The sequence below is a fragment of the Rhamphochromis longiceps genome, linkage group LG17 (genome assembly GCF_057381845.1).
Source record: "Rhamphochromis longiceps isolate RC_006_pf linkage group LG17, R_longiceps_female_GT1.1, whole genome shotgun sequence".
NCBI classification, from domain to species: Eukaryota; Metazoa; Chordata; class Actinopteri; order Cichliformes; family Cichlidae; genus Rhamphochromis; species Rhamphochromis longiceps.
In genome coordinates this window covers 17,370,486-17,384,837 of record NC_140573.1, presented here as the reverse complement: position 1 = coordinate 17,384,837, position 14,352 = coordinate 17,370,486, and the positions used below count along the sequence as shown (strand labels likewise).

Here is a 14,352-nt window from a genome sequence, read left to right as displayed (position 1 = left end):
CTCTAAGAATGATTATTCATAATCACATCTGTAGTACTGATTATAGAACTGAGTTAATTAAACAGCTGCAGGAGGACTGGAGCCCTATGGAAAGAAAAGCTCTCACTTCACGTGCAGTAATATTTGTACTTGGTTTTAATATCAGAATTGTAAACAGCGGTGCCTCTGCACGAGTGGAAACATGCAGGTTTAACATGAAATGATCACAAGTTGGAGCTGAGTTCAAACATATTTCCTGCCTCCTTCAAATGTTTTTTTTTTAAAATATATTACTTTAATTCATTTTTTCTGCATCTGTGTTTGTGACTTCTTTGTGGGGATTACTTTAAATCCATCACAGTTAGGGAACATTTTTGGCCCCAAAAAGATTCAGAGTTTGGGAATTAGGGAAATGCTTAATGCCACTGAATCCTGACTAATGACTCAGCCTTGTATAGCTGTTAAATCTATGAAACTTGGAACATTGAAAAAGAAATGAGCATGGGAAGGTCACGGTGATGACATGTCTTCAACTTCCCCAAAATTTCCAATTCAGTCTAAAACATCACATAACAACAAAAAAGTTAATTGGGAAGGCTCAAGGTCTGCCTCAGGGTGCAGTTTAATTTACCATTTGGGGCCTGGGATTATATAGTGTGTCACTAATGGTAGTTGTAGACAAGCAGGTGAACAAGTGTGTCAAGAGGTGTAGGTTGAGCTGTCAATCATGTGCAGGTTTTCCAGTGCGTTTGGTTCTGCATTTACTCGCAGCATGTCCACCTCCAACGGGTGGAGTCGACCGGTGATGACCAGCGAATGGAGTGGAGCACCGAGGTCACATGACACCAGCTGATTTAATGTTCCTACACGGATCTTTTGTTCGTCAGAGCCGAGTCGGGCCACGCCAACGCACACTGTGTCCTCCGTCATGCCTGGAAAAGGGGGGCAAAGACTCATGAGTTTGAGAGCTGCAGCCAACACAGCTGACTGGCTCTTTAAGGAAAGATGGAGTGGTCCAATCAGACACATGACTTTCAAGACTGTTAGCATGCTACTGGTTCTCCTAAGTCGTGGTTCAGAATATCCTAAAGATAAAACACAGTACTACAATATTTTTTGTAAACTTGATTATCGTTTTCCTTCTACCTGATGACTGTACCAGAACTTCAATCTGAACAAATATGGGATTGATAGAAAGTACTCGCATGTCAGGTACGACTCACCCAACTCCTCGCCCTCCTCCTTCCTCCTTTGGATGACCTGTATTAGCTGATCTGCAGCCTGGTTGACTGTCATGAAGCGAGGAGGCTCGTAGATCTTCTTCCCTCTAAAATCAGTAACCAAAGATTCACTTTAACCACATGTCATTCTCCTTTAATTCAAACCTTCACATCTGTGCAAGAAAACTTTGAAACTATGCTATATTACCAAAAGTATTCAGTCACACGTCTAAAATCATTGAGTTCAGGTGTTCATGGGCACAGGTTTATAAAATCAAACACCTACAAACATTTGTGAAAGAATGGGTCACAGGAGCTCTGTGAATCCCAGAGTGTACCGTGATAGGATGGCACCTTTCCAACAAGTCCAGTGGTGAAAATTCCTTGTTACTAAATGTTACACGATCAGCTGTTAGTGCTATTATAACAAAATAATGGATACTGAGATACATACTGCACAGAGGTCACCAACTTTCTGCAGAGTTGCTACTGCTCTCCAAACTTTATGTGGTCTCCTGATCACCTTGAAAAGCCACTGAACTTCTTTAAATATCCCGAAGATGCTTCACCTCTAATCTGAGGAGCTTTTTCAGTTCTAAGGCCAAGTGGTGGAGAGTCACAGATTTAAGCCAATTGATCAGTTCACAAATAATTAGTCATTCAATTTTATTTATACAGCGCCAAATCACAGCCGCCTCAAGACGCTTAATATATTAAGGTAGACCCTACAATAATAAGAAAGATCCAACAAGCATATGATACACACCCCCCCCCCATGAGCAAGCACTTTGGCAACAGTGGGAAGGAAAAGCTAACAGGAAGAAACTTCCAGTAGAACCGAGCTCAGGGGAGGAAGACGGAACAAACGAGAGCCAGAGATTAATAATAAGTAATGATTCAATGCAGAGAGGTCTATTAACACATACTGAGCCAGAAAGGTGACTGAAGAAGAAATACTCAATGCATCATGGGAATCCCCCAGCAGGCTACACCTGTTGCAGCATAACTAAGGGAGGATTTAGGGTCACTGATCCAGCCCTAACTATGTTCTTAATCAAAAAGGAACATTTTAAGCCTAATTTTAAAAGTAGAGATAGTGTCTGTCCCCTGAATCCTGTCCTTGGTGAATCTAAATGGCAAGTAGTTGTCTCTGTGTTAGCCCTACGGGTTTTTTCCGAGTGTGCAAAGCCGGGTCTGCCATTCAGTGATCCTGGAGCTGCAAACAGGCTATAGTCATTACAAGTATCGTTATTACTAAAGGAGGCTGAGGAGTAACTAAACATCTAACATGATGAACAGGAAAGTGCAGGAGGTGAAGAGGCCATGCTGCTAGCGAGTCGGTAACGAGCTGAGCTAAGATAGCGAATCCCTAAAGACACAGTAAGTGAATACTGTGAATGTAATTAGTGGGTGAATCAGCAGAGAATGTGCTTTTGATAGAGCACGTGAAGAATACACTATGAAATAAGATGTCATCTATAATCTTTTTGATTAAGTTGCTACGCAGATAAGCCAGGCAAAAACGTCATGTGGACATGGTCTGGGTTTCTGGTTCTGACAAATGCTGACTGAGGGTTAAGTCAAAAAAATAACAGACCTCACATGGTGAGATCTCTAACACTCCAGAGGTGGTTGTGGATGTGATCTGGATCTGATTCTTACCTCATCATGTTCTCGATGCTCTGCTCTTTGACTTTAATATCTAACAATAAAAACAAAAGAAGAAGAAAACTGTATTAAACACATCTCGCACTGTTTTTACTTTTAATCTCAGAACTAAAACGTGCACTTACATCCCAACAGTCCCAAGAAACCATTTGATTTTAAAAAAACAAACAAAAAAAATCTACCGTTTGTATTTTTCTAATATCCTTTTAAATTAATATCCAATGTAAAATATCGCACAGAAATGTGTCAGTTTTATTTTAAATAAAAATTCTCACCCGTTAAAAATGGATGCGGCTCAGGGAACAGAGTGGGTTGGGAAGTTGGTAGTTCAATCCCTGGCTCGTCGATTTGCATGTCAAACCCAAGTTGCCACGGATGCACACATTACTGTGAGTGTGTTAATGTTAGATAGAAAGCACTTAGGCAGAAAAAAGTGTTTGTGTGTGTGTTGGGTAAATGAGGCTTGTGGTAAAAAAAAATGCTTTGAGTGGTCAAACTAGAAAAGCACCATGCAAGCACAGTACAGAATTTACAAAACATTTCCAAACCATGCTTTTATTTTTACTAGAATCAAGCACAGGAAATTAATTAAGCAGAAGAGAATGGATGGATAAGAATGTAAGTAAGTATTCTGGTAAATGGACTGGTTTTTATAAAGCGTTTTAATACTCTGGTTGAGCACTAAGAGCACTTCAAGTACAACCCTCATTCACCGAGTCATACAAGCACTTTTTCTGTGCCTAAGTGCTTTCTATCTAACATTCTCACTCTAATGAGTGCATCCATGGACAGTAGTAGTACTGCTCTACCTCCTGAGCCACAGCTACCCAGTTACCAATTTACAAATAAACAATTTCTGTCATATTGCAGACTGAAGGTTCTTGAGGTTTCGACAACAAACCACATAACATTACAAAAAAACATTATATAAAAAAATGCTGTCGACCGCCAGTGCCATCCCTCACACACCCATAGTACAAATTTCTAAAATATGTCACCTTGTTCCCGAGTTATCTCACTCACACAATTTTAAGAAAACCTCTGACCTTGAGGTCAAGGTCACTGATTATTTAAATAAATACACCTATGGTATCAATTTGAAGCTCCTGTGTCGCCCTATTCTTGATTCATCGCATTCACAAACTTGGGTTTCCATGAAACCTGCCCTTCTGGCCAACTAAAAATCTAAAGTAGGGTGAAACATTTCAGCAAAATCTTATTATTTTCTGTCAGCTAAAGAGAAATCTCACCGATCACGTAACAGTATGGCTGTTATTTTCGTAATATTTTATTTAATGCTCTATTTTAAGATGTGCAGTGTCTGTAAATAATCTCTTTTAATTATGACGCAGCTTTTTTCATCACTGTTGCTGTTTTACTTACTTATGAATAATTCCCTATTATGTTAAAAATGTCCAAAATCATAGTGAATTCTTGAAATAAATAAATGGCTCATCTGGGTGTCCTGCCGTGTTTGTGAAGTCAAAAAACATGGCCGTGCTCTTTTGTAAATGTGTGTGTGGAGAAGTAATAGATGAGGTACGGACACCAGCATCAATCATCCCAGGGACCCCAAATGCCCCAAACGCCCATAAATTAGGAGTCCAGTGGGAGGTGGATGACCTGCTGGTGAGTGGGTGTGTTTTAAATATTCATTACAGAAAAAAATAAAAGAGCCTCAGATGGCCATCAGCATTATTTCAGATTAATTCACAATGACTGTGTTTTGATTCAGACCTTTTGTTTGCATATTTTCAATAATGTTTTACATTTTTAATACGTTTTATGTTAAAATGCCTTCTTTCATCATTATTTTTTACTAAATTGTACTACTTTTCTTGGATATATATATTTTTCTACTTTGTTAATGAAATGATTTCAATTCAGTTTAGAAAATAACATGAAATTTCAGTGGTATCGGTTTTTGTTTCAAATATAAATAATTGTATTATCCTATTTTTTTGTTTTACATTATAATTTTATCTTGGATATTGTGGATTTTATTTTAGGAGATTTGTCTGTGTTTGTGTGCAAGCCTCACCCAGCAGACAGAGTGTGTGCAGTCCAGCTGTTCGGTTTTTACAAATTTTGTCGTAGAAGCTCTCTGGTCTCCACGTCTCTGTCCAAAACACTACAGACACCGTTTCTCCAAAATTATACAACTGAAACACACACAGACAAACACATGTTTCCATCACATCAAAGGGCTTTTTCCCCAACAGCTATTTCCAGGAGAATCACAGTTTCTTGTCCCTCAAAAGGAAGCGAGCCCTCACAATGTGATAATGTAAGCAAGTGTATAGTCAAATATGAGACTGTAAAATGGTTGATTGACATTTTTGTATTTCGCTGGTTAAAAAACATAAACATACTCCTGGAGGTAGCGATATCAATGTCTTGAATGGAAAAACAGAGAAACAGATTAGACTTTGCAGAAAACATCTAAAAGAGCCAGTGAAGTTCAGAAAAAATGAAACCAAGATGAACTCATACCAGAAGGACGGGAACAGAAAAGCATGGAGGTGGCAGTGTTATTTAATGGGCATGTACAGCTACCAGTGGAACCAGTTAACTGTTTTGGAAGTGGTAGGATGAATTGTGAAGTGTACAGGACTTTCTGTACGATCGGCTTGGATACAACTAAAACTACAAACTGATTGCACAGAACTTCACATAACAAATGGACAATGAACCAAAGTAAACTGCAAAAGTAACAAGAGTTTCTAAAGCCAAAGAAACTGGATGCCTCTGTCAGCGCGCCCCAGGGTGGCTGTGGCTACAATGTAGCTGCCATCACCAGTGTGTGAATGTGTGTGTGAATGGGTGGATGACTGGTTGTGTAAAGTGCTTTGGGGTCCTTAGGGACTAGAAAAGCGCTTTACAAATACAGGCCATTTACCATTTTTACCATTTCAAGTTGTGTTAGTTTGTCCAAATACTTTTGAGACTGAAAAATGGGGCACTATGCAGTCATGCGCAGAAGTCTTGGGTTATTTCTTTATAATTAAATTATCCTCAACACACTTATACTGTGCTAGGACACCGGGAAACAAGTGCAATTGTTTCTTCAAAGGTGCAAACATAAGTAGAAATATAGTATATACGCTAACGTTTTGTTTCAAGTCTCAAAGCTTGAAAGTCAATATTTGGTATGACCACCTTTATTCTTCAACAGACTGAACTGTTAGACAACATTTCTTCTAATTTTGTTAAGTAGTCTTCATGAATAGTTCACCATAGTTCTTTGGATGTTGGCCGACTTTTTGTTCAATTCTCGGTCAAGATAATCCTGCACTGCTCAAAAATGGTTGATGATAAATAAATAAAATTGAATTCAGTTATTTATAGCCCTGTGTCAGACTGGCAACCTGTCTAGGGTGTACCCTGCCTCTCGCCTTATGGTAGCTGGGATAGACTCGAACAGCTCCAGGTTCAGGGAGAGGACCCATCTGCCATGACCGGTTGGGAGCAAATCCAAGCAAATCCAAACTAGGAGCTGGTTCCACAGAAGAGGGGTCTGAAAGCTGGAGGCTCTGCCTCCCTTTCATGTTTTTCTACCTAGAAATCTCTTGCACTCCAAGAGGGAAGTGTTCTACTGGGGTGATAATATATGAGGAGAAGGATTATAAATTTGATTTGGGTTTAACACAGACTCAATGAAGAGAAGCCAATATAGGCGCTCTCTTTCTTATCCCTGTCAGTGCTGCAGCACTTTGGATCAACTGAAGACTTTTCTGGAAGTTTTAATATGCACACTGAAGTACATTTCCTCAAAAATGACTCCATGAGTCCTCACATTGTTACTGGAGGCCAAAGTAATGCCATCCAGAGCAGGTGTCTGGTTAGACATCACGTTTTTGGATTTTTAGGGCTGAGTACAATAACCTCATATTTGTCTGGTTTTAGAAGCAGGAAATTGGAAGCCATCCATGTCTTTATATCTTTAAGATATTAATGCAGTTTAACTAATTACTGTGTGCCACCTGGTTTTATGGACAGATAAAGCATGTTGTGCTGCCTTCTTCTAATACTGCCTTACATGTAAAATGTAAATAGAATTGGTTCTAGCACTTTTGCGCCACGCTGCTAGTAACAAAGTTCCTAAAGATGCAATTAAAAAGTGGTTCTTTGCCAAGTTGTCTCTTATGTGTAGACACAACACTGGCTCTTAAGTGTGGAACTCCAAACTAAGTTTAATGTGAGATACTTCCCATTTATATGACCCCTTTGTTAAATCATGAATTAACTGCAATTAGCTACATTTTTTGGAAAGTTGAGCTCAACTTCACCCATTCTGAAATACTGCCAGACTTTTTGAATCTGGAAATCATTTAAATGTCTAACAAAGTGAAATAGGCTTGATGGTCTCAAAAGGGAAAACATCATACAAAAGGGAACATAAGAATAGGACAAATAAAATCATTGACATCTATCAGTATGGAAAGGATTATAAAGCCATTCATAAGGCTTGTGGACTCCAGAGAACCAAAGTGAGACTTATTATCCACAAATGGAGAAAAGTGGTAAACCTTCATAAAAAACCCAGAACAACATCTAAAGAACTGCAGGCCTCACTCCTCTCAGTTAAGGTTAGAGTTCATGATTTAACAATAAGAATGAGACTGGGCAAGAATGGCATTCATGGGAGAGTTCCAAGAAGAAAACCACTGCTGACCAAAAAGCACACAAAGGCTTGTGTTTGCCAAAAACATCTTGAAGATCCCCAAGACTTTTGGGAAAATAAGCCTCATCAAGATGGCAGCCCCTCCAAGGATATTACATATGACATCTATACGACAGTGCTTTTTTTGGTTCTGTCAAGTCTTTTTTTTCCTTTGTAGATTCAACTAGATTCGAGAAATGAGAGCAAATGATGTGCTTTTGCGACACACTGCTAGTAACAAAGTTCCTAAAGATGCAATTAAAAAGTGGTTCTTTGGTAAGTTGTTTCTTATGTGTAGACACAACACTGGCTCTTAAGTGCTTTACATTTTTGAATGATTGGGTGGCGTAACAACAAAAAACCATTTGAAAATGGTTTAGGTACAAGAACTGGACTGAAAATTAATAATAATAATAAAAAGAAGCAGCTAATGCCCAGAGAAACACTCTGAATGACCTTTAGAAAGACTGGAAAACTTGGTTTACAATCCTCCGTGGTGGGTTACAGAAGCAAAATTGCAATTCTTTTTTTACCTTTCTATAAACGTGCCTGGACCTGACTGAACACACATCAAGATACTAGCCAATGCTTAATAACAGAGGGCGTTGTTAATCAGTTTTACATAGATAGAATACCCAACAGTCAAACAATGTCCTATGAACAGCACTTGGTAGAGGTGGGAAAGAAGAACTCTTTTTTTTTTCTTCTTTTTTTAAAATCGAGAAGAGAACTCCGACAGAACCAATCAGCAGGGGGCACCATCTGCCACTAGCAACTCAAGATGCAAAAAAGAGACAGAGTCCTAATGTGCATGTGCTAATGTGACTGAATGCAAATTAACACAAAAGAGCTCATGTCTGAAAGGTGCTGAACAGTGAAATTCTGAAGAGCTGTTCTTGGATAAATGTTTTTTGCTGATTATTATTAGTTTTATCTATAAATAAAACACCATCAAGAAAATTAATGTACTGAAGGACTCCAGTTGTGAGTGTGAGTGCATAGCACCTAGAGGAAGGAATAGAGCTCATTTGCATGTGTCCTTTCTCATTAGCATATTAACTACTCCCACTGGAAATGCTGTCTTTACATTAATGCTAATCTTTGCATGTTTGCAGGAGGAGGAGCTGCAGCTGGGTTCTGCTCTATGATTGGCTGCTCTGACAGTTCAGTTATTGATGAGATGGAATTATTGAGAGGTGTTTACTGTGACAAAAAGGTTCGTCATGAGCTGCAGCTGCACTCATGACACAAATACAAACACAGATTGTGCAAAAAAATGGAAGTGGTTTCCAACTCCTTCAGTTGCATAAAAACCAGCTCTCCTGATCTGTCACCGCAGTAAACACTATTCTGGTGACTCAATGGGCTTAATCCCTTTTGGAAATGATGGTCATTAGTAGGCTTAGAAAGGATGACAGATTCTTGACTTTACAGTCAAACCCATGCTTTGCTTGTCAATCATGAACAACTCCTCCAGGGGAAGCACCATGGGGGCTGCCACAATGAGCCTGCACCCTCCACAAGCAGCCAGCTACGCCAGAGCAGACCGAGCTCTTGGCCCAGAGACTTGAGACCCAAGGACATCCCACCCCCCAGCGGGGGCCAGACAGAGCCAGGGGCCCAAGCCCTGCAAGCAGGTGCCAGGAGCAAGCCAGTACACACCCGAGCTACCAGGCTCGGACACTACACCAGACTACATAAGACAGCTGACAATGTATCTGTAACATGCAACTTCTGTCGGTGCTGTGTTACTGGAAACTGAATTTCCCAGAGGAACCCACCTGAGGGATTTTTAAAGTTTCATCTAATCTAATCTCTAATCTAGATACCCAGGTTGAGTCCATCCTGCAACTCTGGTAGATTCCCCCCCCCTCTCTGCCTGCAGCGTGGTCTCCTCAAAAGTAGAGAGCACCTTCAAAAAGATGGCAAAAACACTCCCTGCCAGCTAAAGAGGCCCCCAGTTCCACCAATGCACCAAAGGGCCACGGCCAGGCCCCAGTGCATGCAGCAACCCAAAACCCCGTCAAAACACCAGCTAGGACCCAAGCCCCCGGGGCCTAGCCAGAACCAGAGCATGGAGGTGGTACACCCCCAGAACTCCAAGTCACCAAGCCCACCCCGCACTCACCCAGGAGCAGCACAGCTACCAGACCGGTCACCCACACCAGGTCTCTTTTGTGCCACGGACCGGTTTATGTCCGACAATATTTTCACGGACTGCCCTTTAAGGTTTCGCGGATAAATACAACAAAATAAAACCAGTACCGGTACCCCCCAAAAAAGATTTATTCATAACACACAGGAAAAGACCAGGAAGGCCCTGCACTACAGGGGAGCTGCCACCAAGGACTATTTAACTGTCTCATTAACCTTGCTGCTAGTGATGACCAGGTCATCTCTCTCATTCCCAGACTCTGCTTCCAATACAGAATACTATGTCCACAGTTGAAGTCAGCTACACCCCACCCCCACTAAACAGAATGTAAGTGGAGCACCACCTTCCCTTTCTGAGTTGGGCTGACAGTTTGCTAGAATCACTTGGAAGCAGACTCAAAGTCTTTTTCGGTTGCTTTACCTGGCCGGGCCCCAGAGGCTAAGGCCTGGCCACCAGGCACTCTCTGGCCAGCTCTGGTTGAGCAGTTTAGACAGAAGGTTTGAGCAACATGGCTAAGAAGGTTTGGACATGCACAGAGGAGCGATAGTGAAGAGAATACAGTTCATTTATTTTTTAAACCCGCCTTTTCATTTTCATTATGTCTTCAAGTTAGGGAAAGGTGTTTTGATTGACAACTGTGAAAACATTAGCTGACAACTCTCCACCCTGCATCCAAATATGGTCACTTCTGCACCCCCCCCCCCCCCCCCCCCCAAAAAAAACAAAAAACAAAAAAAAAAACCCCGAAAGCAGCCAAAAGCCACTGAGGACTCCCAGCACTGGAGTCACAGTGACTCTATTCCTTCTATTATCAGCACTGACTCCTATGCAGTGAACAGAGTAGAAACCATCAGGCTACACACATAAACAGCAGCTTTTCTTCCTGCATTTTCAAACCAGTTTCATCTCTGGACTTTAGTCCCCCGTGGAATCATTACATTATTGTTGTTGCTTGCCACTAGGTGGAAAAATATAAAGAAGTTTAAAAAAATGCAGAAAAATAAAGTGGATGTGTTTGAGCCTGTGTTTGGAAGTTCTGCTTCACAGACTCAGTTCAGGAAATAATTACCTGCAAACCACAGCAGCCCACTGCATTCATGACGGAGGCATTGTGAATGACTTTGTATGGTATCCCAGCATTCACTGCTCTCAGCACTAGGTCACTGTGTGTGGTGGCTCTGCAGAAAGACACAGAAAACAAGGGCAGCCTTTTCTTATAAAATACACAAAATCTATTCAGCTGCTATATGCCTGGTGCCTATGTAACAGCAAACTAGCTGACAATGAGTTGACTCATTATTATTACAGTAAACTAACCTATGAAGATAACAGGTTTTCCCCAGTGTTGTGTTGGACAGACTGAATGACAGAGTAATGTATAGATGCTGAGGTCACGGACAGGTCAAACCTCAGTGTGATGAAAAAAAGCTTCATTATAGTTTTCAGTGGGCCAAAAAAGAACCCGTGTTTTTTTTGATGAAAAACCGAGTCTGAAATTCCCACGGACAAGACTATAGAGCTTGTATATTCCATTCAGCAGGCGAGCTGCTCAGCACTCTGTTATTATGTCTGAGAGGAATAATGTGGCTTTGGGCAGAAATCTGCTGAAATGTAAAAACTCTGCTCTGACACAAACTCTGTGGTTTTATCTTCCTCTGCTGCTCCCCACTACAGTGCGTGTGCTGACAGAGCATACTTCAGATCTGTGGGATCAATTGGAGCTGTTGCTTACACAGTCCAGAAACACTGTGACTCACCCAAATGGGTCGCCCACCACCAGAAATGCCACATCAGTGACATCTGCATCCTCCAGGATTTGATCAGCTCCTTGTTCAACTAGATCTCTGTCTGCCAGGATCAGCTGCTTCCCATAGTACTCCTCCTGAAGCAAAGGAATATACTGTTAGGATATTTTAACAAGAATACTAAGAGCAGACACGTACTATTCAAGTAGATGTTCATTTTCTATTTAGTTCTCACTCTCCTGAGACCCTGCATTGAATAAGCAAAAGATGGATGGACTGGTGATTACAAAGTACTAATTGAAGCGTTCAGATCACTTTCTACAAGTCTCATTTACCCAATCACACAGGCCCACATTCATACTCAACTTTAGTCTATACCTAAACACTTTCTTTTAGTCATATGCACCCACTCACACTCCGATGATAATTGGAGGGCAACTCGCTCTTTAGTATCATGCCCAAGAATACTTTGACATGTGGACTGGAGCAGCTGGGGATCAATTGAGTAACCTGCTGACTGCACCTTGGGCTGTGCTCTGAAGGACATGTCGTTGTCAAATACAACTCCAAGATTCCTCACAGTGTTACTGGAGGCTAAGGCAATGACATCCAGAGTAAGCATATGGTTACATATTTCGAAGGTTTTAGGGCCGCATACAATAACTTTATCTGAATTCAGAACAGGAAATTAGAGGTCATCCAGGTCTTTATGTCTTGAAGACATTCCTGCAGCTTAACTAACTGGTGTGTGTTATCTGGCTTTAAGGACTGATAAAGTTGGGTGTCATCTGCATAGAGAGACATCAGCCCATACACCGTGCTGCCCTGGCAGCATGAGTGGGTGCTCAGGAACCTGAATGTGAGCTGGGAGCTGACGCTGCACACTCATGGGGGTCAGAAGGTCGTGCTGGAGCAGAGCCGAGCCTACTTCTTAGAGTCCTCCGCGATCGTCCGCTGGAGCGCAGGGTGCTTCCCGTCCTACCATCACATCAGCAGCATGGAGTCAGCCAAGAAGCTGGCCTGGCGCTCTAGGATTTTAAACCTATATATGCAGACTCATCCATAGAAGTTCATCGGCAAAGACAGACAGATCAGGCATCGGCATCTGGAGGGGTCGGAGTATTGTGGCCTTCATCATGAACAGCCTGCACTTCCACAGGCTGGTGGAGAAGATTCTGCCGGGATCTCCAGTCTGCCCATACTCCGGATCTTTGGACCCGCCCCCCCGTGGACGAATCAGACCCTGAATTTGGTCTCCACGACTACACTCTGCACTTCCTCCAGCATGCAGATCATGTAGGGACACTTTTGGCAGCTCTCCTGCAGCACAATTCAGCAGGGACTTTCTGAGTCAGCAGGACCGACATGTCCCAGCAAAAAAACACAGTTTTCCAAATAATTTCTTAGATTAGAAAATATTATGTCTATAAATATTAATAACCAGTGGGTCTAAGTTATTATTCTTGAGAATCGGAGTAATTAAAGTATATTTAATAGAAACAATGAAAATGCTAGTCTGTAGAGAACTGCTTATAATACGTACTACATCATTTGTAAAACAGTGAGATACAGATTTGAACATTTGTTGTGGATGGGATCAAGTAAAGAGATGCAAGATTTAACTGATGAATAATTTCTTCCAGATTGTTAGCATTTACAGGTGAGAATGAGGACATTGAGCTTGTGGTATTAATTTGATCAAAATGTGAGGAAGTCCTAGATAAATTAATATGAGAGACATTAGACATCTCTAATCGTACACCGATCGTCTGAAGAAAGCAAGAAATTACATTTATTTGTTGAAATTAATTCATTGAATTATCCAATTCAGGACCCAGGTCTGAATATGCAGTTAAAAAACCCGACGGGATTCATCCTTTTGATTTACTATAATTACTCATTGTAAATCATATGATGTCTTCGAGTAACACGTACTGAAACCCAGTTCTTATGTAAAAAGTAAGACATTTCTTCCTAGTTCTGAATCAGTCCTACAGCCAAAACAAGCAGCTCCTCTCCTGGGACGAGCTTTCATTTCAGCTCTGGTCCAAATCCTCCGGGTCGTAATGCTCCGGACTCACCAGCGCCTCTTTGCCCACGGTGAGAATGGATGTGTAGGCCTCCAGGTAAACTCTGGAGCAGCTCTTCACCGCCTGTAAACCCTTCACTGTAATGTCTGTGGCGTCTCCGAGCCCCAGACCGATCAGATACAGCATCCTGCCGGTCCCGCCTTCCGTACAGGGTCCGTGTTACTGCCGCAGCACTTAACGGAGCTAAAACTTCTTAAAAAGAAGCACCCAGACGTGAACCTTTCCCGTATTCACTTGGGGACTCGCTGCGCTACTTGGAATACGGCTTGTCGTGAACTGTTTACAGTTGCGACAGCCACAGCCGCGATACGGTTAAGTCTTCAGCCGACGGCAAGCCCTGATACATGGCTCGCATATGTTTACAACTTGATCTAGTTTCTTGTTAAGCGGGAGCTTTGAGTAGTTTTACTAGAGCTTGATTTACAAGCGGGTCTGCATGTGTCCATCATGGCAGCAGTCTTTCTGTTGGAAATAACCGTAAAACTTGTGTATATCTTACTTCTGAATTACAAGCAGCTCAATGAACTTCATTTTTGTGTCAGGAGAAGCAGAAATGGCTAAAAGTAGAAAGTATCAGTGTGACAATGAACTTCCTCCTTCAAGGAGACAGAGCAGCAGAGAGGCATGTAAGCATGTAAGACTGCATTATTATGATTATTCCGGTTGGGGGGCTTTTCAGATTTCCACAAATGACAGCTGCTCCATCCATCCAAAGTGGGATGGATGCCGTTGTTTTTGATCCAGAAAATCTCCTAATTATCTGTAAAAACTCACATCGTTTTGTACACAGCAGTACAAAATGATGTGATTGGGGAGGGGACCCGAGAGAAAA

General features: G+C 41.6%; 1 protein-coding gene across 1 annotated transcript; it reads right to left on the bottom strand.

Annotated features, from left to right (window-relative positions):
- Nucleotides 1-117: 117 nt before the first annotated feature.
- On the bottom strand, nt 118-13,787 carry dph5 (diphthamide biosynthesis 5). Its single transcript, XM_085385869.1, has 7 exons — nt 13,512-13,787; nt 11,443-11,567; nt 10,755-10,863; nt 4,909-5,029; nt 2,862-2,901; nt 1,203-1,306; nt 118-911 (listed from the first exon to the last, which is right to left on the bottom strand). Exons 1-7 carry the CDS (start codon nt 13,644-13,646, stop codon nt 679-681), a joined length of 867 nt encoding a protein of 288 aa, XP_085241995.1. The 5' UTR covers nt 13,647-13,787; the 3' UTR covers nt 118-678.
- Between the last annotated feature and the right edge of the window lie 565 nt (nt 13,788-14,352).